The sequence below is a fragment of the Haemaphysalis longicornis genome, unplaced genomic scaffold (genome assembly GCF_048455015.1).
Source record: "Haemaphysalis longicornis isolate Haplotype H1 unplaced genomic scaffold, Haemaphysalis longicornis Haplotype H1 scaffold_1, whole genome shotgun sequence".
Lineage (NCBI taxonomy): Eukaryota > Metazoa > Arthropoda > Arachnida > Ixodida > Ixodidae > Haemaphysalis > Haemaphysalis longicornis.
Genome location: NW_027526203.1, coordinates 242,064,811 through 242,087,578, shown reverse-complemented (window position 1 = coordinate 242,087,578; position 22,768 = coordinate 242,064,811). Strand labels below are relative to the sequence as shown.

Below are 22,768 nucleotides of genomic sequence, written 5' to 3'. Positions count from 1 at the left end.
GAAGTTCTAGAGATCCGCAAGGCTATATGTCGGCATGGCCGCGTGTTAATAATTTCTCAGGCTGCTGCTGTCGCTGTGTTTCAAGTAGTGGTGATTCTCTTCTGGTTGCAGCCCATGCAAAAATATCGCATGGTCGGCTATTGAAAATCATTTTTATGGTTGTCTTTAGCTATTTGGCCCAATTATCTTTAGACGTTTCTATGGCTGTCTTTAGCCGTTCCTATGGATATTACTACGGGTGTCTTTAGCTTCTTCTACAGCCATAGCGATATCGAAAGAAGACCTAAAGAAAGCCATAGAACCGGCTATAGAAGAAACTAAAGACACCCATAGAAATGTCGATACGAATAGCTAAAGACAAACATACAACCGGCTATAAAAGACGCTAAAGACACCCATAGGAATAGTGATACGAATCTCTAAAGACAACCATAGAACCGGCTATAGAAGAAGCTAGAGACACCCAAAGGAATGTCGATACGAATAGCTAAAGACAACCATATAACCGGCTATAGAAGACGCTTAAGACACCCATAGGAATAGCGATACGAATCGATAAAGACAACCATAGAACCGGCTATAGAAGAAGCTAAAGACACCCATAGGAATGTCGATACGAATATCTAAAGACAACCACAGAACTGGCTATAGAAGAAGCTAAAGACACCCATAGGAATGGCGATACGATTCGCTAAAGACACCCATAGAAACGTCTAAAGAATATTGGGCCAAATAGCTAAAGCCGACCATAAAAAGGATTTTCTATAGCCGACCATTGAATATTTTTGTATGGGCTTGACGTCTCAGTGTCATTGCATGACGGAAAATTAACCACAAAGCTTTACAGAAAGCCCACAGATCGCCATCAATATTTGCACTTTGAAAGCCGCCACGTAAACAAGACCAGCATACTTTGCAGTCAGGCGGTTCGCTTTAAAAGAGCATGCTCGCAAGAAGCCGACTTTAACCAAAATTGTGCAGTACTCCGTTACTCCCATACAAAGCAAAAATACCCGGCAAAGATTATTGATGACGCAGTAAAACGCACTAGCAAACTTCATCGCAACGAACTATTACTCCCAAGCAGGCCACCCCTTGCCCTACCAACTACTAATCTGATTCTAAGTTCTTCAACGTCAGCCCCAAAAGTTACTTCGATTCTTAAAAAACACCATAATATTCTCATGCAAAGCCAAAAACTTCAACGCGTTTTTCAACATCCGTCCCGCGTAGTCTATCGGCGTTCCACGAAACTACGAGATTCACTCACTTCATCTAAAACTTTTCACTCGAAATGAGGTCTAAAAATTTAACTTCTAAATATTTAAAAACACACTTGACAGAAAACATGGGATCGTCAGACAGGAAAAACGCTGGTTGTAGTGGGACGTGTAGTCTGTATAGTTGTCGGAAGTGTTTGCGTCGTGTTGTGTGGTGCTGTGCATTGAATGAGTATGTGAACTACGGATAGGGCCTCTCCGCACCTGCTGCACTGGGGTCTTGAGGATCCCGTGAGCAGATACGAGTGCGTTGCGTGGGTGTGCCCTATCTGTAGCCTAGCCAAGGTGACTTCCGTGTGTCTGTTACGTGTGTCAGTGGTGTATGGTCCCAAGAGTGGTTTTATAACGTGTAACTTGTTATCTGTCTATCATTCCAGTGTGTTTGCCATGTTCTACGCAAGTGTTGTCTTATGTGTGGTTTGAGGTCTGTATATGGTACTGTTGTTATGTCTACAGTGTTCCTGAGTGCAACAGCAGCGGCTCTTTTGTCTGCCAACTCATTGCCAGCGATTCCAGCATGTCCTGGGAACCAGCAGAGGAGCAGCTCATGCTTTTGCGCAGACATAATTGTGTTGAACACAAGGTTAACTATGTGGTTTTTGGAGGGCTTCAACGATTATAGTGCACGAACAACACTCAAGGTATCTGTATAGATGATAGAATTGGGAATTTGATTTTCAAGAATGTGTTGTACGATGAGTAAAATTCCATATGCTACTGGTGAAAAAATGATTTTTTTACGCTCATGGTTCGAGCTGCATTGAAATTCGGACCATGAGCAGCGCAGGACACCATAGTGGAGGTTTTAGAAGCGTCACTGTAAAATTCTGCATATGGGTACTTAAACTGGAGAGACAGAAAGTGCTGCAGTATTGCAGCTCGTGGTACCCGATTTTTGGCAAGTTTCATAAAAGAAAGGTCACAGGACACAGGGCGAACTTGCCAAGGTGGTAAAATGTCTGAAAAGGATGATCTGTACACATCTAAAAACGAAGCGCTGAGATCCGAGGCTCGCTCTCTCACTCTAAGCGAAAAGGGCAGAGGAACGGATGCGCGATTTACAAACAGCAGAGATGTGGATGTATTGTTAAAGAGAGGATAAAACGGATGGTTACTCAGCGATGAAATTTTAAAAGCATAAAACAAGTCCATGTACGTCCGTTGGTTGTCAAGGCTCCATTGTGACACTCGACATAGACTTTGGGCCGGACTAGCGCGAAAAGCACCCGACGCGAGACGAAGCCCCAAGTGTAGCTCTGGGTCAAGCATTCGAAACGCTGTTTTATTCGCCGATCCTTATAACACACTGCCATAGTCCAAACGAGACCCAACCAAAGCAGTATACAAGTGCAGCCGGTGTTCTTTGTCAGCCCCATATGATTGGTGTGAAAGAACCTTAAGGATATTCATTGTTTTCAGACATTTAGGCTTACGTTCTTTGATGTGTGGAATGAATGGGAGTTTGTGGTCAAACACAACACATTAAAACTTGTGCTCCTAGATCACAGGAATCGACATGCCGTTAAGAGTAATGTCTGGGTCCGGATGGCCCCCACGCTTCCTGGAGAACACAACGCAGGAGCTTTTTGCAGGATTCCATTTGAAAACCATTCTTGTCTGCTCAGCTGGCAAGTTTCTTGACACCAAGCTGGACTTGACGTTCGCATATTGACATTGTAGGAAAGGGAGCCGTGAACTCGGTGATGCACTGTCTCTGTCCTACATTTATTCGGGTGTACAAGCCCCCGCCGGAACTTCGAGAGCGACGTACTCATGCGGCCGCCCAGGCGCTCGGTCGAGTTCGATCTTCGTGGCGCGTGGCACTGCTGACGCGGCCGGGCAAGCACCGCTGACGCAGCCGGGCAAGCACCGCTGCTGATGATTGTGGGATGCAGGGGTGATCATGATAGTGGCGCTGCTAGCGGGTGAAGCTGCCGCGACTACAGGGCTCCCCCCCTAGCGCGTAGCGCGTTAAGAAAGAAGCCGAAGTACAAGCTATGTGCAGCTAATAACTAGGCCTATTCATGGTAAAAGTCCTTAGACGGTCCAGGTCAAATCGCGGGTTAACTATGGGAGCAGTCACGGCCAGTCCGTTGTTGGCCTCCGGAGCGTTGATTGGCCTCAGGTACCCGCCGCGGTGGCTCAGTGGCTAAGGCGTTGCGCTGCTGAACACGAGGTCGCGGGTTCGATTCCCGGCCGCGGCGGCCGCTTTTCTGATGGAGGCGAAAAGCAAAAACGCCCGTGTGTACGAGATTTCGGCGCACGATAAAGATCCCCAGGTGGTCAAAATTAATCCGGAGCCCTCCACTACGGCGCGCCTCATCGCCTGCGTTGCGTCGGCGCGTTAAACCCTACAATCAATCAATCAATCAATCAAATCAATGATTGGCCTCAGGTGGCCTTGGCTGGGAGTGCAAGGTGGTACGAACTGGTGTAAGGTGGAGTAGTCCCGAAGTGAAAGAGGCACGAACCGCGGCAACAGTGCAGACTTGGCGGGGCCGGCAGAACGGGTGCTCCACGACCAGCCTCTTGCGACGTGTGTACACTGACGTTCGTGCGCCGGTACGAGGAGGCTTATACTGTCGGTGGTGACGGTTTGAGCACGGTGTCTAGTGCGACAACGTTGCGCATGCTCTAAGCATAACCGCCGTACGACTCCTAGGGTGACAGCGGCTACAGCGAGGCCCCCACGTCCCGGAACGCCGACGGATATGAGCCCACAACGCTGGTCGTAGCCGGTATGCAAGACGTTGCTTAGCAAGATGGCACTGACGCCTCGTCGATGTGCGCCGAAGCAGTGGCAGTGATGAAACTCGCTTTCTCGACTGGTGCTTACGAAGTCGTTGGCGACGTCGGCGTCGAGTTTCGGCAACGCGCACCTCTGGTGGAGACATCGGTGAGTTAGGAGGCTGGACGTCTGTCGTCAGTGGGTCGGGCTTTTCCTGGTTATCGGCACGTCGAGGTTGACGGGGTGGGCGCGGGGCGTTTCATCTAGAGTCAGGGTCGCGGCTCTGTTGTCGGGGTCCGCGGAGGGTGCCACTACATGCGCTGCACCCGAGTTATGCTGCGACAGGAGTGGAGCCGGGCTCTGTGTCACTGTCGTGGTGGACTTGACGTGCCACGATGGTGTAGCGGGCGACCAGGTTGGGGAGGATGGAACGCTCACGGAGCACTCACCGGAGCCCTTGCATGGGGTGGTAGAAGGGGAGGAGGGCTGCGGCCGGTGGGCGTCCGTGATGACGTCGGCTGTGAGCCTCGTCGGTGTATGTGTGGCTGCCGCGCTGGATGTGGAGTCTACGATGGCGACATTCGTGGCAGGAAACGACGCCGATGGTGCAGAAGGTACGATGTGCGGCGGCGAAGCGTGCGCGGACCGCGCGGGTACTTCATCTGCTGCACGCCGAAAGCAGTCGTCCTTGAAGCCGCAGTGCTCGAGCACGGCAGCGCGAAGGTCGTCGTAGGGTGTTTCGCTGGGCGGTGGTAGGGCGAGGACGCAGCGGAGCTCGAGGGGAAGCGTCTCCCAGAAGATGGAGTGCTTCAGAGGCTGTACACTGACGTGGTTGAGCCAAAGAGTAGCCTCGAACTTGAAGAACCATCCTCTGACGTGCGGTGGCTCGAACGCTGGTATCGGCGGGTCCCCCGACGTCACCATGTCGGTGTGCCGCTGGCCGGGGATCACGTCCGGGTCACCACGTAGGAAAGGGAGCCGTGAACTCGGTGATGCACTGTCTCTGTCCTACATTTATTCGGGTGTACAAGCCCCCGCCGGAACTTCGAGAGCGACGTAGTCATGCGGCCGCCCAGACGCTCGGTCGAGTTCGATCTTCGTGGCGCGTGGCACTGCTGACGCGGCCGGGCAAGCACCGCTGCTGATGATTGTGGGATGCAGGGGTGATCATGATAGTGGCGCTGTTAGCGGGTGAAGCTGCCGCCACTACAACATATTATATGATTTAAAAGATATCTGCACGTCGTCTACATACATGGAATAAGAAATTGTTGGTGGCAGTGCCTTTCCAAGAGAGTTCATCTTTACTATGAAGAGAGTGCAGCTCAGAACGCCATTTTCTTGCACGTGAACCTTTGACAGTGCGTGCACAACCAACTCTTACTCTAAACGTTCTCTCCGACAAGTAACTAACAGGGTGATTAACATGTTACCAGAAACACCGAATGACTTGAGATCACTGAGGGTCCCTTATCGCGAAGCGGTGTCGTAGGCCTTCTCGAGGTCGAAAAACACAGTTAAACAATACTGCCTATGCACGAAGGCATCCTTTATATATGATTCAAGAGTTACGTGTTGATCGTTCGTGGATCACCCCACCCTGAATCCTGCCTGGCATCTCTCGAGAAGACCGTTGTACTCAAGGAAGTACATGAGCCTGCGATTTATCATCTTCTCGAGAAGCTTGCACAGGCAGCGCTTCAGGGCTATAGGACGGTAACTTGAAGGGGACGACGGGTCTTTTCCCTCCTAAAAGAAAGCCACTACTATGGCATATAGATGTTGTATCATTGTATATGTGGTGTTCTCTGGGCCTGGAGCTGAGGGTTTACACGTGCTCACAGCAGCCCTCAGTTCATGCAGTGAAAATTGAGTTGTAAGATGATGTTGACGTATTGTTACCTAGTAAAGGCTTCTTTCGGCCAATTGTTTGTGTTTCATGAAAGTGTTTGTGTAATGTGCTGAATTCATGTCGCTTTGAGCCCTCATTTTGTTACTCCGCATCATTTTGGATGTTGACCCAGAGCATGGTTCACTACCCAACGGAATCAACATGCAATGCAGCTGCCATACAGTGACTCTTTGGATGTTGAATTCCCACAGCACGCAGCACTAGGTTTCTCGTTGCCTGGGCACTGCCAATCGAATGCTGGGCCCAGCAGACACACACTACAATATCTAAGGCCGTAAGTGCCTTAGATATTGTAGTGGCATAAATAAGCATAGCTGCCTGCTAAGCAGGCAGCTATGCCCTTTTTTTCCATCTCGCGGTCCCCATGTTGTTCCTGCTCATTGTATGTAAGCCTTTCGTAGGCTGTCCATAGGACTCGTGTAGGCTGCGTAACTACTACAGCACCGTAGGCAAAACTATCTAAGTCTGTAGAGAAGTACAACTTGTACAACAATCCACTGCAAAATGTTCTAACTGCTCCACACTTTAACGCAAAAGTTATTGCTGTGCCCTGATAAGTATATCAGGCATCATTTGGGTTGTAAAAAAGGAAGTAGGCTGTAGGTTACCTCTGAGACGTGTTGTCACCAGCAGAGTGATAATGGGTAATAAAAGAAGTGGAAGAAATCACAACTATTATCTTTCTTCGCCCAAAGAATTTTCTCTTTTGCATTTCTTTATTGGTGGACTTGGGGCAATGCGGGTGCAATATACGGACCACTCATCCCCGTGAGAATATGTATCAGGCCATGGCAGTCCCGAGCATATCTTCTAAACATACATCCTCCATTTGGTTTGTTTCTCTCTGCTTCCAGTAAGTTGCCAGCGTAAACAATTTCACAACATCATGGCTGCATGATGCCTCAGTCGTTGGCATGTCTATAAAAAAAAGATTAGTACTTTAAAGCTGAAGCAAAACACGGTGGAAAGTTATGCTTTTCTGCTTTACATGTCACTACTAGAAATGCAATGTTAAAGTAAACTGGTCAAAATCTGACCTGTCCACCCTGTGGATTGCTTCTTGTCAGTAAGGCTATTGGTAGCTTTAATTTGGTACCGTTAAATGAATTATTGCGCAGAGGGTCCCCATGGTTGTATTGGTGCCATTAGGAGGAAAAAGTTGGTATGCAACCCACCACTTTTTTGTCACTTGACCCTTTCAAGGATATTAACAAGATCAATGCACTTCTGGAGTGCACCAATCCAACTGCAGTGACCCTATGATGACCTCACCTTTGGGGTCCTGTTGGTTGCATTGGTTGCGTTTAATTTCCCTCCAGATATTTTGGTCCAGTCCCTGAATAACCACTAAACGAAGTTCTTGAACCTTCATGGTATCAGCCACTGAATTAGCCTCTAAATACCTAAATACGCTTCAATGTTGTTAATGTTATTGCACTGATTAATATTTGGTTTCCAGTTACTTTGGGTCCTCTATATAGAAGAGTGAATGTTGCAAGCAGCTTTTGATTTTACCAATGGCTTCACAAAATGTTTTGACACAAACTACTCGTTCAGCTCCCTCCAGAAACATCTATTTTTTTAAATCAAAGAAAAAGGGGTGGGACTTCTATAGAAAATCTGCTTATAATGATTTGTACTTTCACAAAGGGACAAATTACCTCTAACCGCTTAACAAATTGGAGAAACAATGTCCCAGATACGACACTTGAAAATTCTCAGTTACTGAATGCTCAAATAACCAATGATTGTGATTCCCCGGCAGAGTATGCTAAGGACAAGGTCCAGCAAGCAGTGTCTTGCAATGCAAAGCAAGCAATTTGTTGAGTGATGTCACAGCAGATATCCCATTTTTGAGTCAAGCCATGTGTAAGGCCTGAATTTTTTGTCAAATTTATGTCCTTGTTTTCAATAGTAATCACTAAGTGCATTGCAGTGAAGCAGATATACAAACGGAAGTTTCTTGTCAAAATTCCACAGTTCTCACATATCCTACATGGCAATCTATTCTACTTGAGTACTAAGCATGCCAAAAAGCACTGTGGATATTGTAGTACAAGAAAAAGTGAATTAGCAAGTTTGTCAATTATTAGAGCATGCAGAATGAATGCACACGCCTGAGCATTCAGTACTGATCTGCACGACCCATTATCTCGCGATCTTTCACGCCGACACTTTTTTTTCCAGAGGTGTGTGAATATTGAAGATATCAAGCAAGAATCGAACATTGTCATCGACTGTCAGCTGCTCCAAGAAATTAACATTCATAGTTTTCCGACACAAAAATTTGTTTGCACCGATAAATGGGCGATTGGACGTTTGACAGTCCACAAGTGCGATTCTAAACATTCCGTGATTAAAACCTTCTGTGGAAGCAGAGGAAGCGGCTGAAACATTTTTTATTGCTTTGCAGCCATAATAGTTTTTGCACACGTGAGCTGTACTACATCTGTTATAGCAAAAAAACCGCAATATTAAGAGGTGGCAGCCGAATTAACTCAAGGTTCACAGCTGTTTTGTGAAAAGGCGGTTCGACAGGGGAATGGTAAATCTTGAATCAAACTCACCGGAAGTTCAAAGCCTGCTCAAGCCCCTGCAGAAATTTTGTGCATCTTCGTTGGGCTCAGTTTCCATGAACGAGAGCGAGCAGGGCTTTCCGGTAGTCACCTGAGGTGTCACTCTACACCAAACAGGGATGCGATGCATTTTTCGACACCAACTTCCGTAAAAAAACACTGGTTATTAACACCGCAGCATTGGCCCACAGTATGTACAGTTACACTAAAAATTGCACTCCACGGCTCAAACAAAAAATGCAGCTGTTTGTTATGCTATCCCTCCATGCGTGTATATAAGAAGCAGTTGTAGGACTATCTTGTTTAAACCACAGACAATCAAGCACAAATTGGACACAACGTTACAGCCATCCGCACAGGTATTGCCATGCAAGCTCTCAGGGCCTTGCGATTTCGACTGTGGCCGGACTCACAAAGCAGATTCGAGATTTCATAAGGGCTGCATCAAACTTCTTTCTTGGTGTAGCCTTCCGTACAAACATTCCAACAAGATAACAAGTAGGGTCCCGGTTATCGGATTAATCTGAAAAAACACTTGCCGGGGAAATTTTGGACAACTCGAATTTGTCTGGCAAACTCTGATTTTAGAGCCCCCGGGTGGCACAAAATGACGATCGAAGTTCGGACTTCAGTATATACAATAAGTTACCAACACCATTGGCCGTTCTCAATTTTCAGTGATAATTACGAATAATCACTGGTCCCGCAAGGAGGTTCCTTAGTCCTCTTTGCAGACGAGCACACTTGTCTAAACAAGCAACCCTGATTGGGTTAGACACAAAAACCTTCTGCGACATCCCGCGCTGTGACATACCTGCTTTATCACTATTTTTGCATTTCTCAGGTCGGGCGCACATTTACAATCTTTTGGTGCGTCTTGAAAGTAATTAGTGTGTGTTGAAACTGACAACATAAGCCAGCTTATTAAAGAGTTTGCAAACTTCGAGACTATGAAGTAAGTAACATTGTTGAACGCCTCTCATTTTGAGTAGTGTACCCTGAGCAGTGGCTACTGCTTTCTCGCTGTGCTCTACCTCTTTCTAGCACAAACGTTGAAAGTTCATTTCTATGCTGAGTATCATAGATCAAAAGGAACCTGCTTCCATAAACGATAAAAATCTCCAAAAGTATGCCAGCGTGTATTTCAACACACTTAAAATGGGCCATGAAGACAAAATGCAAGTTTGGTTCATTCAAAAGATTGCCTTGTTACAATCATGCTGACACCACTTTTAACGCAATTTTCACTCAAACAAGCTATATAATTAGGAAAAAAGGGAATGGTCATGCGACCAACTAGCTCATTTACCGCAACAAAACCTATGATGTCATGCCAGCCAGCTCTGCGATTGGCGGATGCCGACAAAAGCAAACGCAAATTAGGCAGAGCTTATAAGCTTGCCGAACGAGCTATTTGCGCTTACATTTAGAGCACATTCTTTTTATACCAGTAAGAATTGTGGGACAAACAGTGGAAGTTACAAAAGCACACGTAAATATAGAAGTACCGGTGCGTACTGCTGTTGGCACTGCGCACACTGTGCTTGTTTTAGCTGCACAGCACTGTGGGGCTTCGGGGTTGTCTCAGGCCACACTGGCCCATTGACGCAAGCGATGGTGTCTTACGTGACCATATTTGTCAAGCAAGCACCATGTTTCGCGAAATGATTATTTTTTCTATTAACTAAAAGAAGCCAGGTTTAAATACGGTCACAAACAAACCAAAGGCAAAATGGCTTGCCGCGGTGTGGGGGCGCCATCTAGGTTGACTAACAGTAAACAAGTCCCCGCTCCACCCAAAGTTTCGCTGAAGGACTTGTTCTTATGATGTCATTGCAAACATCGTTTGAACACACATTTTTGCGCGAGAATCAAAATTTTAGCTAAATTGATTAATTTCGCAGTGAATAAAGCATCGTTTGCTTCCGGACAAGCGTTGGGGGCACCATAGAGCACGAAATCTTTCGTATAAAACAAACTTGCAGTTTGTCTTCATGGCCCCTTTATGGTTACAATAGGGGAAATGTACATGTTTTGTCTTTAACTATTCGTGCTTGTGTACATATCTGTGTGTTTCCCATCGAAATCTTTGAGATAAACATCCGCTCCGGGCGCTCTGAGATGTTCGTTTCAGATATAATTTAATTTGTGATTTCGAGTATTTAAAATAGAGTGAAATACAATTTAAAAGAAAATACGGATTTCGGAGAATTCGATGTTTACAAGATATCAGCTCCAGAAAACACCCCCCCCCCCTCGAATTTTACCAAAAATAAACTCCGAGAACCCGGAACCCAAGTAAAGTGAGTTGGCTGAATAATTGGGCACACAAAGGCACACAGTTCATAGTATGTAGCTCAAACAGCGAAAAATGTGTGCTTGGCTAACACAAAATGGAGAAAGGCAGACACAAAAAGCTCGTGTGTTTGGACATACCGTATAAACTGGTATATAGGTCGAGTTTTTTTTCAAAAAATCCGCTGAAAAGTCACCCCTCGTCTTATATAGCGGTGATTGGTAGAATGTCAATTGTCTGGCAACAATGTGCAACCGTCGCCATCGCCCTTTGTATGGTGGATAGAAGGGGGAGGTTACGCCAAGGGCCGGTTCATGCCTGGCGCATGGTGGCGCTGCTTTCCGTAGTTCGATGCCCGCCTGGCCGCCAGCTCTACGACTCGGCGTCCGGCGGACACGCAAACGAGCAGAAGTTCGCAACTCGCGCAAGACGCAAGTGGCTTGCAGTGTCATATGCTTCGCAACTCTCACTGAGCACTTCGACGCGTTCTGTTCCGATACGCATAACCTATGCAATCCCGCACGTCACGCACCTTTCGCTCCCGACCTCCAATGTTGTACTCCACGCTTCCCATTCTGTACTCGACGTTATTTTAGATAGAATACAAAAAAGAGAGCATACCCATTTGCATAAACACACAAAGCATGAGAACCACCATTTTTTAAAAGCCGAATGTATACTAGCGACTGCACGGAAACAAATTCAAAGGTCTTCATCTGCGACTGCAGCCTTTCACTATCAACTAGTAGAAGTAACAAATTGTTCAGTTTTGACATACAGAATCTCTTTCCTGTACATATTTACACTGCCAACATTTTACTGAAAGCAAATAAAAAATGTATTAAGTCTGCAAGTAGGAGGAATAATACTAAAGGCACTTTATTTTCTTTAAAAAATGCGCAAATATCAAGGCTGACCTGTAAATGCAATGGGAAAAGCTTTGCATTTGAGTACTGCACTGCACTGAGTGCTGCAGGGTTCATTCTCGATGACAAAAAATTTAATCGCTACGTCTTCAATTACGCTGATCAGTTTGACATTTACACAAACACGTTCGAAGAGTTAAAAAGTACGTGGGTATGATTGCATACAGCAGCACTTCCTCCTCAGAAGGAAAAAAAACTAATTCACTTTGCCAATTGCACTCTTGGTGTTAACAGCAAGCTCACCCTTTTTGACAAATACTTTGCACGAAATCAGGTAGGAATACGCTTCCACAGGCACCTGTTGCGCCATTGCACTGTTAGTGACCTGTTATTCACAAGTGTGGCTTGATTTTTTCACTTTAACACTGCACTCGATTGCAGTGAAGGTATGGGACTCGTGAATAGGGTTCCACCCCGTCTGACGCCTGCGAGCGTCACCTGAAATTAGCTAACTAAAAGTTGTTTCTCTCTTTCTCGATTGCATATGGGGATCCATGGTACAAACTGTAAATGCTGCAACAATTGTCAGCCCCGCAATCTCCTGCTTCGCCAAATAGGCGCTCTGCGGTTCCCATTTCACGATATCAGGCACGGTTAGGGAGTTATTTGGAGCGCTTTCGTCTCCATGGGCGTCGGTAGCGTCGTTGTGCAAAGAGGCGACGACGCTACCAGGGTCAACGTTTCTAGATTGACCATGTTAGCGTCGTCACCGGGGAGGTGGACCGCCCGTAGGCGTCCTGTACGCGTTTTTCTAGGGTGGTTTCTCTGATAAATATTCATAGACGTTGGGATAAATAGTAGGGGTCGCATCACTCATAATTTTAGGCCAGTAACGAGAATCTTTTACTCAAAGCAATGCGTCGGCAAGGATTCCGTTTTGCGCCAGAGCTCACTGATCTGTGCAGTGAGCTCAGGATTATCGCTTTCAGTACTGACAGTATATTAGTTTTCAAAAAGTGACATACTCAGCCTACAAGGCACAAAGAAACACGTGTGCGAACTAATAAACAAACGACGGAACGGAAAGCGCATCTCAAACGAAGCGAACGCGCCTGGTCATACGCCAACCACACTCGTTACCTGTGCTTCGCTTTCAAGAGGCGTCGAAGAGCTGACCAGGGGCCGCATTTTCTAAAACGAAGGGTCGTCGCTTTGAAACGACGGGGTAGCGCCATGCAAATGCATGTGTTCTGGGGTCGCGGCCGTCGCTTTGAGCTGTTTCGGGACGGAGAATCCCTGCAGAAAAGCACTGTGACAAGGGCACGAAGCTACAAGCGAAGCGACGGGGGGGGGGGGGGGGGGGGCAGTGGGTGTCGCGTCGTGCTGTTGCCACAGTGCTTTATTTCTGCAGGGATTCTCCGTCCCGAAACAGCTCAAAGCGACGTCCCTGACCCCAGAACACATGCATTTGCATGGCGCTACCCAGTCGTTTCAAAGCGACGCTCCTGTTTTAGAGAATTGGGCCTCAGAGCGCCACCCCGGCCACCGCAGCCTTGTCAGGAAACGAAGAATCGCTTTATCGCTTTCCCATCAGCGGCGCAAGCGCGCTAACGCCACCTCCCCCTTCTAGCCACCATACCCTTTGTGTCGGACTGCTCTCTCTCACTATCAAGCCTTTATTTGCTTTTCTCTTTTCTTTTGTTTTTCGTCTTTTACTCGTCCTGTGTGTGTGTGCGTGCATGCATTTCTGTACGTGTCTGCTGCAAGATGAGCGGCGGAAGTCGACGCCAGTTCACCGCTGTGTTTAAGCTGAAGGCGATTGAGTCACCGAGCGGAATGCGAATATGGCGGCGCAACGCCAGATTGGCGTTTCAGAGAAAAGTGTGCGGTACTGACGGAGCCAGAAAGCTAAGATGTGCGCGTGCAACCCCCGGAACAGATCGTTCCGTGGACGTCAAGTGGTGCACCCCGTGTTGGAGAACAAAGTGGCGGACTTCGTTCGGGATTTTCACTCACGATCACTGCCGGTTACAGCGGAGGCCATCCGCGGACCGGCTCCGTGAACTGTACAATGAGTGGATAGCCGGCAACAACAAAAAGACCCATACGGGCCGGCTGCGAAGACCATCCCTCGCTACCGTCTCAAGCTGGGTCTCCTTCTCTTGGCAGTCGCTGCCCGACGCGCCTGACGGCATGGAAGATGACAGTGAGAAGCAGTCATCCTGGGACTACTCTGACAGCTCGGACGAGTGACTTCGCCAGGCATAGTGGGTGGCAGTGATGGACAGGCGGGGGAAAAAATAATGTCATTGTATGTGCGTTCTGTGAGGAATTTTTTGTGTCAACTTTTCCCACCTCAAGGTAGGGGGTCTACCTATATAACGGGTCGACCTATATTCCGGTTTACACGGTTTCCGCCTGAAGAGGGACATTGAAGTGTCTGTTGAATGTCTTTGCAAGCAGAACACACTCGCCTAAAACCGCTTTTGCCTGAAACATGTGTAAAATATATCAGCAAAAATTCAACCAGAACTCATTTTTACTTCCAATGTGTTTTTTTTTCACACACTTTACTGTTTGGCACTCTTTAGAATGACAAAACACACAGAAAAACAACTTTCTGGCTGTCACAAAGGCTAACTCTATATATGGGTTCTATTAGGCTTAGTTCTAATCGGTGTTATTTGTGGTGGCAATATAGTGATATACAGATAAAAAAACAAGGTAGGAATTTAAAACAAAAGCAAATGTGTGAACAGGTCATTGAAATGGAGCACCAATAGGGATCTAAGAATAAAGTAAAATTCACACTACGGGTCAAATACATAGTGATCGTAACCAAAAAAAGCAAGCTGAAGCTGATGCACAGATTCTCGTAAAAATGGAAAGCATTTCAGAAATTTATGCAACATGAACTGAACTGCGTGACAAACAGACTTCCTTACCCCATCCACTACATTGCCATAGTTATAAAATAGATTTGACCCACAACTTGGCAAGGTGTCATGTGACCTTGTCATAGTCTTCGGCAGGTCCAATTCACTGTTTGGGGGAAGCCATGTGGTAAGTCATGAGGTCCTGTTTAATATATTTCGGTGAGTGTGGTCACAAGACAACAAAATTTTCTGCAAGACCAGGACCCTTCTTAGAGTGGCTTGCGGCATTTATACCTATGTTAGCTGTCATGATTTTAGCCACGTCACCTACGTGACACATTTTGCGACATTTTGTGAGAACCTAGGCAAACTGTGCCAAATTTTAGGTAAACTCATACAGCGGGGTCAGAATCGTGGCGAGGATACTTCAGCATATATACCCGCTTCACGAGTGTCGAGAGAACCACGGTGGCCTTTCTGCATCAAGGACCAAATTATTTCATGACGTGAAGATCCTATTTGCATTGGTCGCCTTATGAGAAATTTCTGAAATTTGAGATTTGGTCACACGAACCCTCCATGCAATTCGGCATGACTCTGTCATTTTTTGGGAGAAACAAAGGGCTCCAGTTACCACATAATGAGCAGTAGCGTAGGACGTTTACTGGCCCATTCATGACGTTTCAATGTCACACTAGGTGATTTGACCACGTGCTAAGTCTGTCTGAATATGTGTCAGAACCATCGAAATCGAATCTGAAATCTTATTTTCTTAACATTTTACAATGTTGTTGATCCACTTCTTGTGCTTTAGGGTTCTAGGCAGCACAGCTATGACAATGCAGGATGAAAGCGACCTTTTTAACACCCGGGCCATTACTTCAGTGCCTACAGCCTGTCAAGAGCAGTCAATTGGCTAGAAACCCTCTCGTACCTATGCTATCACTCTGCTATGATTCAGGAGCATGCATTTTAAATGGCCCGCACGTGCCTTCAAAAGCATAGTTGTTGCTGTCCTTGAAAACTGTAGGTTGTGTGCAATTCAAGGACAAATGAGACAAAATGGGAAGCCTGAATGCGTGAGAAACCAGTAGCCCAGCCAGCATGCAATGTATCTGTGACGCTACAACATTAGCTCATTGATGCAGAACAGCTATAATGCTTGAAAGCAAGCCAGGTTCAAATTACCTGGCCTAGGTATCTGCTTAGGCTTCACACTGTTTGTATCCTCCACCACATGTTTCTGATGCCAGCTACGCAAGTGTAACATTTGGAAAGTGCATAAACCGCACTTCGCATCACAGAAACAAGACTTCTATACCATCCATAAATATTGGCCAAGTGCTATAATCATTGTGCTCTTCGCCTCACTTCGTTTCACTCTTCTATATTCAACAGTGCTCTGTAGCCGAATTAGTAATGTCCTCAATTCACCTAGTTTTCTTTGGAATTGAACAAACATACATTGCATCAGAGGTAGCATGCCAGCTTGACTGCGAAGGCCCCAAGTGCTGTCCTGGTGCAAGAGTTCACTTTGCCACTGCGGGTCTGTGAGGTGGGGCATGTTACAGCCAAAGCGGCCACATGCAAGTGGCACTGGGTGCTCCCTGATTAGTTCACAAGCTACAATTCCAGAACAATCAATAAATCACTGAGAACCAAAGAAAAAATGTAGGTTTTAAACTGGGCTAATTTTGTTAAGGCAGTGCTGCTTTCTTGGGAAGTGGAGTTCCTATTTGTCAATATGTCACTGTTCAGAATGGAAAGAACAATCCTTGAACAAACCATCTCACAGGCTTTCTCCCTTTTACAACGTGCCACCTGTAGTCTACCTGACGTAAGCATGTTTAAAAGATCTCTACATAAGCGAAAAATATCATTTTCACAACTCATTACTTGCATTAATTTCGTAGACGTATTAAGGTATTTGCAATATTTTTAGTCTGAAAACGAAAAATGAGCTGTGCTAACTGCATTTGAAAAGGCATTTTGCAATTTCGGCAAAAGTCGCGATTGCATTCTTGAGGTCTTTCATCAGCTTACTGGGTCACGATGTGCCAATATGATCAATTAGGGCAATGTGGCGAACTCAGCTGATGGAAATAAGATGGAAATTTCTGAGGAAGACAACTGGGCTGCGATATCTTTCGAAACGAAACATTGTGCTTGTATCACACAATCTCACAGCGCCGACAGCATCTTTCAACTCGAATCACATGCTGGACATGGTTAGCGCCCTGCTTGGCCCTGCAGCCTCAAGAATTGGTCGTTCGCGTGCATTGTGGGAAGCAGAATCGGGCGAGGAGGATGCTCCTGCACTAGTAGTCCACGCAGTACGTGCGTATATTTTACCTGGATGGAGGCTTCCAGCTGCAGCTTAAAGTTCTTGAGATACTCGTCCTTGATTTGTACCAAATCAACTTCGCAGCGGGACACAATTATTCGGATCAGTGCCTTGTCAGAAGTACCGAATCCCTGCAATGAACGGATACAAAACCGCTGTTTGGGCGGAAGAATGGCAAGTATCTACAAGCGTCATTAGCATCCACAGCTTTCTGTATAGCTATGTTATGAGAATACAAAATTCATATGAATAAGGAATGGTCACTTTGTTTCCTAAAGCCCGTTCTACATGGTGCGATTTTCCCTTTTCGATTCGCGATTTTCCCTGCGAATTCGCAGGTGCGGCACCGCTCGTGTGGCAAAACGACCTGTTTTCGTTGCTGCGACATAGCGCCAAATGTTTGGAACGGTCGAGCATCCCCCGCGAACGCCGCTATTGCAGCTTAGAGGGGCCGGACAGCCAACAGGAACATAATTTGCACGCTTAGCAACCAGATGACGTTGCTTGTACACAATTTGCACGCTTAGCAACCATCTGACGTTGCTTGTACAAGCGCGGGTGCACTAAAACAAACGCACGTGCGTTCATAACACGATGTCGCTTGCCGTTTCCAACGAATGCTTAATCGGTGTCTGGGCAAGTGGCGGACACCACAGCAGGGAAGAAGTACAGAAGAACCCAAGAAGAACAGTCCGAGGTACACCGAAATGTGCTAGGCACGCACAACAAGCGAACCCAGGGTTGGTTGCTTTTGTCTTCACTGCTATGTGTGCGTATATGGATAATTGGAAATTGTGATATGAAACCGCAAATTTACTCATATTTACTGCAAAGCAGTCTGAAACAACTTGCCCAGAAAGTACACTAAAACATATTTTTAAAAATCACATCTTTGCTTGTGGCAGACTTAATTCAGTCTGCAAACAATGTGCCTCCGAAATGCGCAAATTGGGACGTTTGCAGGCCATGTAGACGACATTCCCAGGCACTGCGAACTTCGCAAGTGCAAATGTTCGTTCCCCAGAATTTTCAGACGAAACACGCACCATGTAGAATGGACTTAACATATGGGTTTGTACCAACCTGTGAGTAACATCTTGTCGCTGGCCTAAACACTCGGGGGTGTGCAAAGTTTAAAGGAACCATGCAGAAAAAATACAAGTTTGTTTTATTCGAAAGATTTCGTGTTTTATAGTGCCCCCAGTGCCTGTCCTGGTGCAAACGATGCTTTATTCACTGAGAAATTCATCAATTTATGTTAAAATTTTGATTTCCTCGCTAAATGGTGTGTTTTTGTGGTCTGCAATGACATCGCAGGGACCGACCGCTCAGGAGCCGATTGCAAAGCCTTGTTTACCGTTAGTGAACCTAGATGGTGCCACCATACGGCGGTAAGCAGTTTTCTGCCTTTGCTTTGTTTTTGACCGTATTTAAACTTGGCTTGTTTTTGTTATGGAAGAAAAAAATCGTTTCGTGAAACATATTGCTCGCTCGACAAATATGGTCAGGTAAGACACCGTTGCTTGCGTCAATCGGCCAGTGTCGTCTGAGACAACCCCAGAGCCCCGCAGTCCTGTGCATCTGAACGAAGCATAGTGCGCGCAGTACCACCAGCAGTACGCATCGGTACTTCTATGTTTACATGTGCTTTCATAGCTTCCACTGTTTGGTCCACCATTCTTACTGCTTTAAAAAGAATGTGCCCTAAATTAAAGCGGGAATGGCTCATTCGGCAAGCTTATAAGCTCTGCCTAATTTGCGTTTGCTTTTGTCGGCCTCCCCCAATGGCACAGCTGGCTGGTATGACATCATAGGTTCTCTTGCGGAAAATGAGCTAGTGGGTCGCATGGCCATTCCCTTTTTTCCTAATTATATAGCTTATTTAAGCGAAGTTTACGTTAAAAGTGGTGTCAGTATGATTCTAACGAGGTAATCCTTTGAATGAACCAAATATTTAAGGGGGACTAAACAACTGCTGTTAATTTTTTAGTAAGCTCTGTAGAATTTGTCAGTCTTGCTGCTTCTTTCCTGCTGATTTCGAATATGCCATTATTTTTTTAGTCAGTCAAATTAGTTACCAGGATAACTATAGTTACTAACTATAGATGATTAGCAATTTTTGGAGAAACAATAGACAAAACAGTGTTAGTCAAAAACCGTAATTTTTATATTTTCTAACACTATGAACTCTGGTGAATTAATTTCTCAGTGAATAAAGCATCGTTCGCTGGCTGACCAGCGCTGGGGCACTATAAAACACCAAATCTTTCGAATGAACCAAATTTGTATTTTTTCTGCATGGCCCCTTTAATTAGCGAAACTCCATACGCTACCAGAAATTCATTAAAAACCACAGCTAATCACAATTATCTATACACCGATAGAAGAAGCAGGAAGCCAGATCGATGGTCACCCTTTAGAAAAAGGTGGCCTTCATTTATTTTTGTTTTTTTTTAGTTGTGCCCTGGAATCGTGCATGTTTAGTTGTTAATGACATCTTGTACATTAATGAACAAATTCACATAAAAGGTAAGAAAGGAAATCCACTGTGTCTCCCGACAGGAACTTTCCACTCACCTTCATGGACTTGTACAGCTTCTCGGCGAAGTAAAATGGTATGTTGTAGACACACGTCACTGCAGTGCAAGAAAAACAGAGCAAAAAATTCGAACATAAAATATCAGCAGTGAAAATTGCTGGCCTTCGTAAGGATGAGTGCATGATGATGGCAATATGTGTCGTGATGTGCGCACGTATCAGCTTTAGCAGTGAAAATTGCTGGCCTTCATAAGGATGAGTGCATGATGATGGCAATATGTGTCGTGATGTGCGCACGTATCAGCTTTTCTTTGGAGTCGGGCATGCATACTGCAGCAGTATTATTTTATATATTTATAGCCCGCCAGCTCTGCGACTTAAAATGTGGCCAAGCAAATTGAAAGAGGAAAAGGCGAGAGTGTCAAACTGCCAAGCGAAACGAACAATAGTACAAGGTGGCGATGGAAAAAGGCAGCAAAGAAAGGAGCGGAGCGACAACACGGCTTTGAAAGACACTGATAAGCAGAGAGGAGATAGGGGGACCGAGAGCGCCGTGAAATGAAGAAACTTAAATCGAGCAGGCGACGAAAGCGGGGTGTTGGGTTGCATCGTATGTGTTTTCATGTTAATCGGCACGATAGTTGCTTAGAATTCGCGGTCCCGCGGGCGACTCGTCTCGACTTTGACTTTTGCGTTTGGCGCGTTGGCATTCTGCTGCCACGTGGGGCCTTCAAAGGTTAACTCTCGCCTGGGAGTACCCGCCTGCTTGCTTGCATCTGTTCAGCAAGTGGTCTGGCCCACCTGAGGGCATTCGCACATCAAGCAGCGTCAAACGAAGGCTAAGAATAAAGAAAGGTGGGGAAAAAGCAGTGTAAAATATGGAAAAAACGCCGGTTTATTCCCGCCAGGGTCCGTCGTATGAAGTGGACCGCGTGCACCCAGGCGTCGTATCATTGGGGTTTTAAATGCATTATTTCTTGGGGAGTTTGCCAGTACCGCGGTGATCCGCCATAATAAGTGGGCCGTCGTAATATCGGGGGCGTATCAGTGGGTTCCACTGTGTGTGCGAAACGCATGAGTGCGTGCGTGCGCGCACACACTGTCTTCACTGTCTAGCATGCGTAATCATGCGAGCGGCAATTAAACTTCGGATGTGCTAAAATTCTGTCAAATGAAACTGCGTAGAAAAACGATTGCATCTAAATTCTCCGTACAAATATGCCTGCTTACTGCAGCCACTGAAAAGTTAATTATGGAGTTTTATTTAATTAGGCCACCAACATCAATATTTACCACCTGATTCTGTGCCCCCCCTCTCCTCTGGGCGCATAACTTACCATAGAGGCGGTCCTCACGTAAATCTAAGTGCCTAATTTTTAAAAACCTGTCGACTTAATTTTGATCACCCAGTATATGTACGTATATCTATCTATATATATATATATATATACACGCACACACACACACACCACACACAGAGAAAAACTGGATGAGGGTGATATAGGATGTGAATACTTGGTAGTCTCCAATAGTGTTAACCGGTGGCAGTCGTACTACAGTATCATCAGTGGGCTGCTTTGCTGCTGATGATGATGTTCATGCAACTGGTGCACTTTTTGCATATATTGTCTAAAAGACTGAGCTTACAACAGGAAGGACAACAAACAGCTCCATCTGCTGTCGGTCCCTTGGTTCATTGTTTTGTGAGGTGCTTTTTTTAGGGCTCAGCCCTTTGACAGCCGTCTCTGGGCTAAGCCGCGTCAACAAATGAACGATGGCAAGGCCGAATAGTGAAAGAAAGCAAAGGAGGAGAGTGCCGCGAAATTGTGAGGGGAGGGAAGTTCGTCGTGGCGGCGCGAGCACTTTTCGAAAGTGTGCGGTGGAAGAGGAGAGGAGGCAGTATGCTGTGCCCACACGAGACGCTCGTCTATGCGATACTGTGAGGGGGGCGTGCGGGTGATGATGGTGTGTGATTCCGGCCTAAGACTTTGGTCGCGGTCCCTTCCTGAGACGCACTTCGCGCTACCGACGCAGAGGCTCATGATTGTTGCCGTCGAGAGAACCCACAAGTGAATGCTGCCTCAGCGCACTACTTCACCGCCAAAATATCACATTAGGGAGTACCGTAATCACAAGGCAATTTTTTTTACTATGTTAAACAACACACTTAAAGTACCAAGCTCAACTTTGCATATACTTGAAGGAATGAACCCACCTACGGCAAGAAGTGCCTTCTGGAGGTCCCCGCTCATCTCACGCCTTATCGCCTCGACAATGGTATGATTGGCTAGGACGTTATACTCGTGAAAGACCAATCTCAGTTGCTCGTAGCTCTGGCTGGCCAAGATCTGGATGAAGACCGACTCGTCAGTGCCCCACCGCAACACACCAGCTTGCTGAAGACGCTGTGCAGGAAAGAAGACGGAAGTGCAATGAGGCTCAGTTGCTGCTCAACGCATTAGACCTACACGGCGTAATTTGGTAACTTTTCAAGCAAAGCTTTTTACCTCTACCCCCCAAGGGTTCTTTCGCGACCGTTGGTGTCACCAGAAAACTTCAGCGAACAAATAAAAGAATTCGCTGGCACCGCCGGGAATCGAACCCGGAACTAATAGACTAACAAAGCGAGAGCCCGTTGTCTTACCGATTTAGCTATGAGCCCACGCAAATACTCGTAAGACAGGTGGTGTACTCACCAAGCACATCAACGGGTTTACCCCCTGCGTTCTCGCTGAATTCCACGTAAAAGCGTCACGCGACCACTCACGCCCGTCTAGCGGCCCTGTGCGCACCTTGCTCATGTGCTCACAGTTACAAAAATTAAAGTAAGCTTAAACCAATGCATGGCATCTCACTTCTAGTACGCCAATTTGCTAAAGCCGGTGGCCTCCAGTGTTCACGTAAACAATGACAGCTCCTTGTCGTCCACCCTCACGCCAAACCAAGGAACACATTCAAATACTCCTTGATGGACAGGCCATCACTCCAAGCCCCAGCATCAAGATCCCGGGCCAACATCTCGAGGCTAACACCAAGAGTGACGTCTCCTTGCAGCGCCTCAAAAACAGCATTAATAAAAGCATACACATGATCAGGCGAGTTGCCACGAAGAAGCGAGGCCTAAAGGAATCCGGTACCTTTAGATTAATTGAAGCTTTTGTCCTCTCGAGAGTTACTTACATCAACCCCCTGTCTTCTTCTCGACAAGGAAGACATAGAGATGTTTTATATAATGATTAAAAAGGTGGTCGAGCAGGCCATTGGTCTTCTCATGAGTGCATCCACACAGAGGCTGCTTAGCACGGGGCTCCACAACACGGTGGAAAAGCTGATAGAAGGCCATCTTTCTAAC

The 22,768-nt window shown here is 46.3% G+C and overlaps 1 protein-coding gene across 2 annotated transcripts in view; it reads right to left on the bottom strand.

Annotated features, from left to right (window-relative positions):
- LOC144143358 (annexin A4-like) overlaps positions 1 to 22,768 on the bottom strand; it is a 395,087-nt gene that overhangs the window by 313,953 nt on the left and 58,366 nt on the right. The window contains exons 9-13 of one of the 2 annotated variants that reach the window (XM_077675131.1): positions 21,632 to 21,821; positions 19,456 to 19,514; positions 16,887 to 17,009; positions 8,488 to 8,600; positions 6,694 to 6,838 (exon numbers count right to left, since the gene is read on the bottom strand). In XM_077675131.1, the coding sequence (XP_077531257.1) occupies positions 8,544 to 8,600; positions 16,887 to 17,009; positions 19,456 to 19,514; positions 21,632 to 21,821 (429 nt within the window). In that variant the 3' untranslated portion in view covers positions 6,694 to 6,838; positions 8,488 to 8,543. Of the gene's footprint in view, positions 1 to 6,693; positions 6,839 to 8,487; positions 8,601 to 16,886; positions 17,010 to 19,455; positions 19,515 to 21,631; positions 21,822 to 22,768 lie in introns of those variants that run through there. The other variant, XM_077675128.1, reaches the window with a different exon arrangement.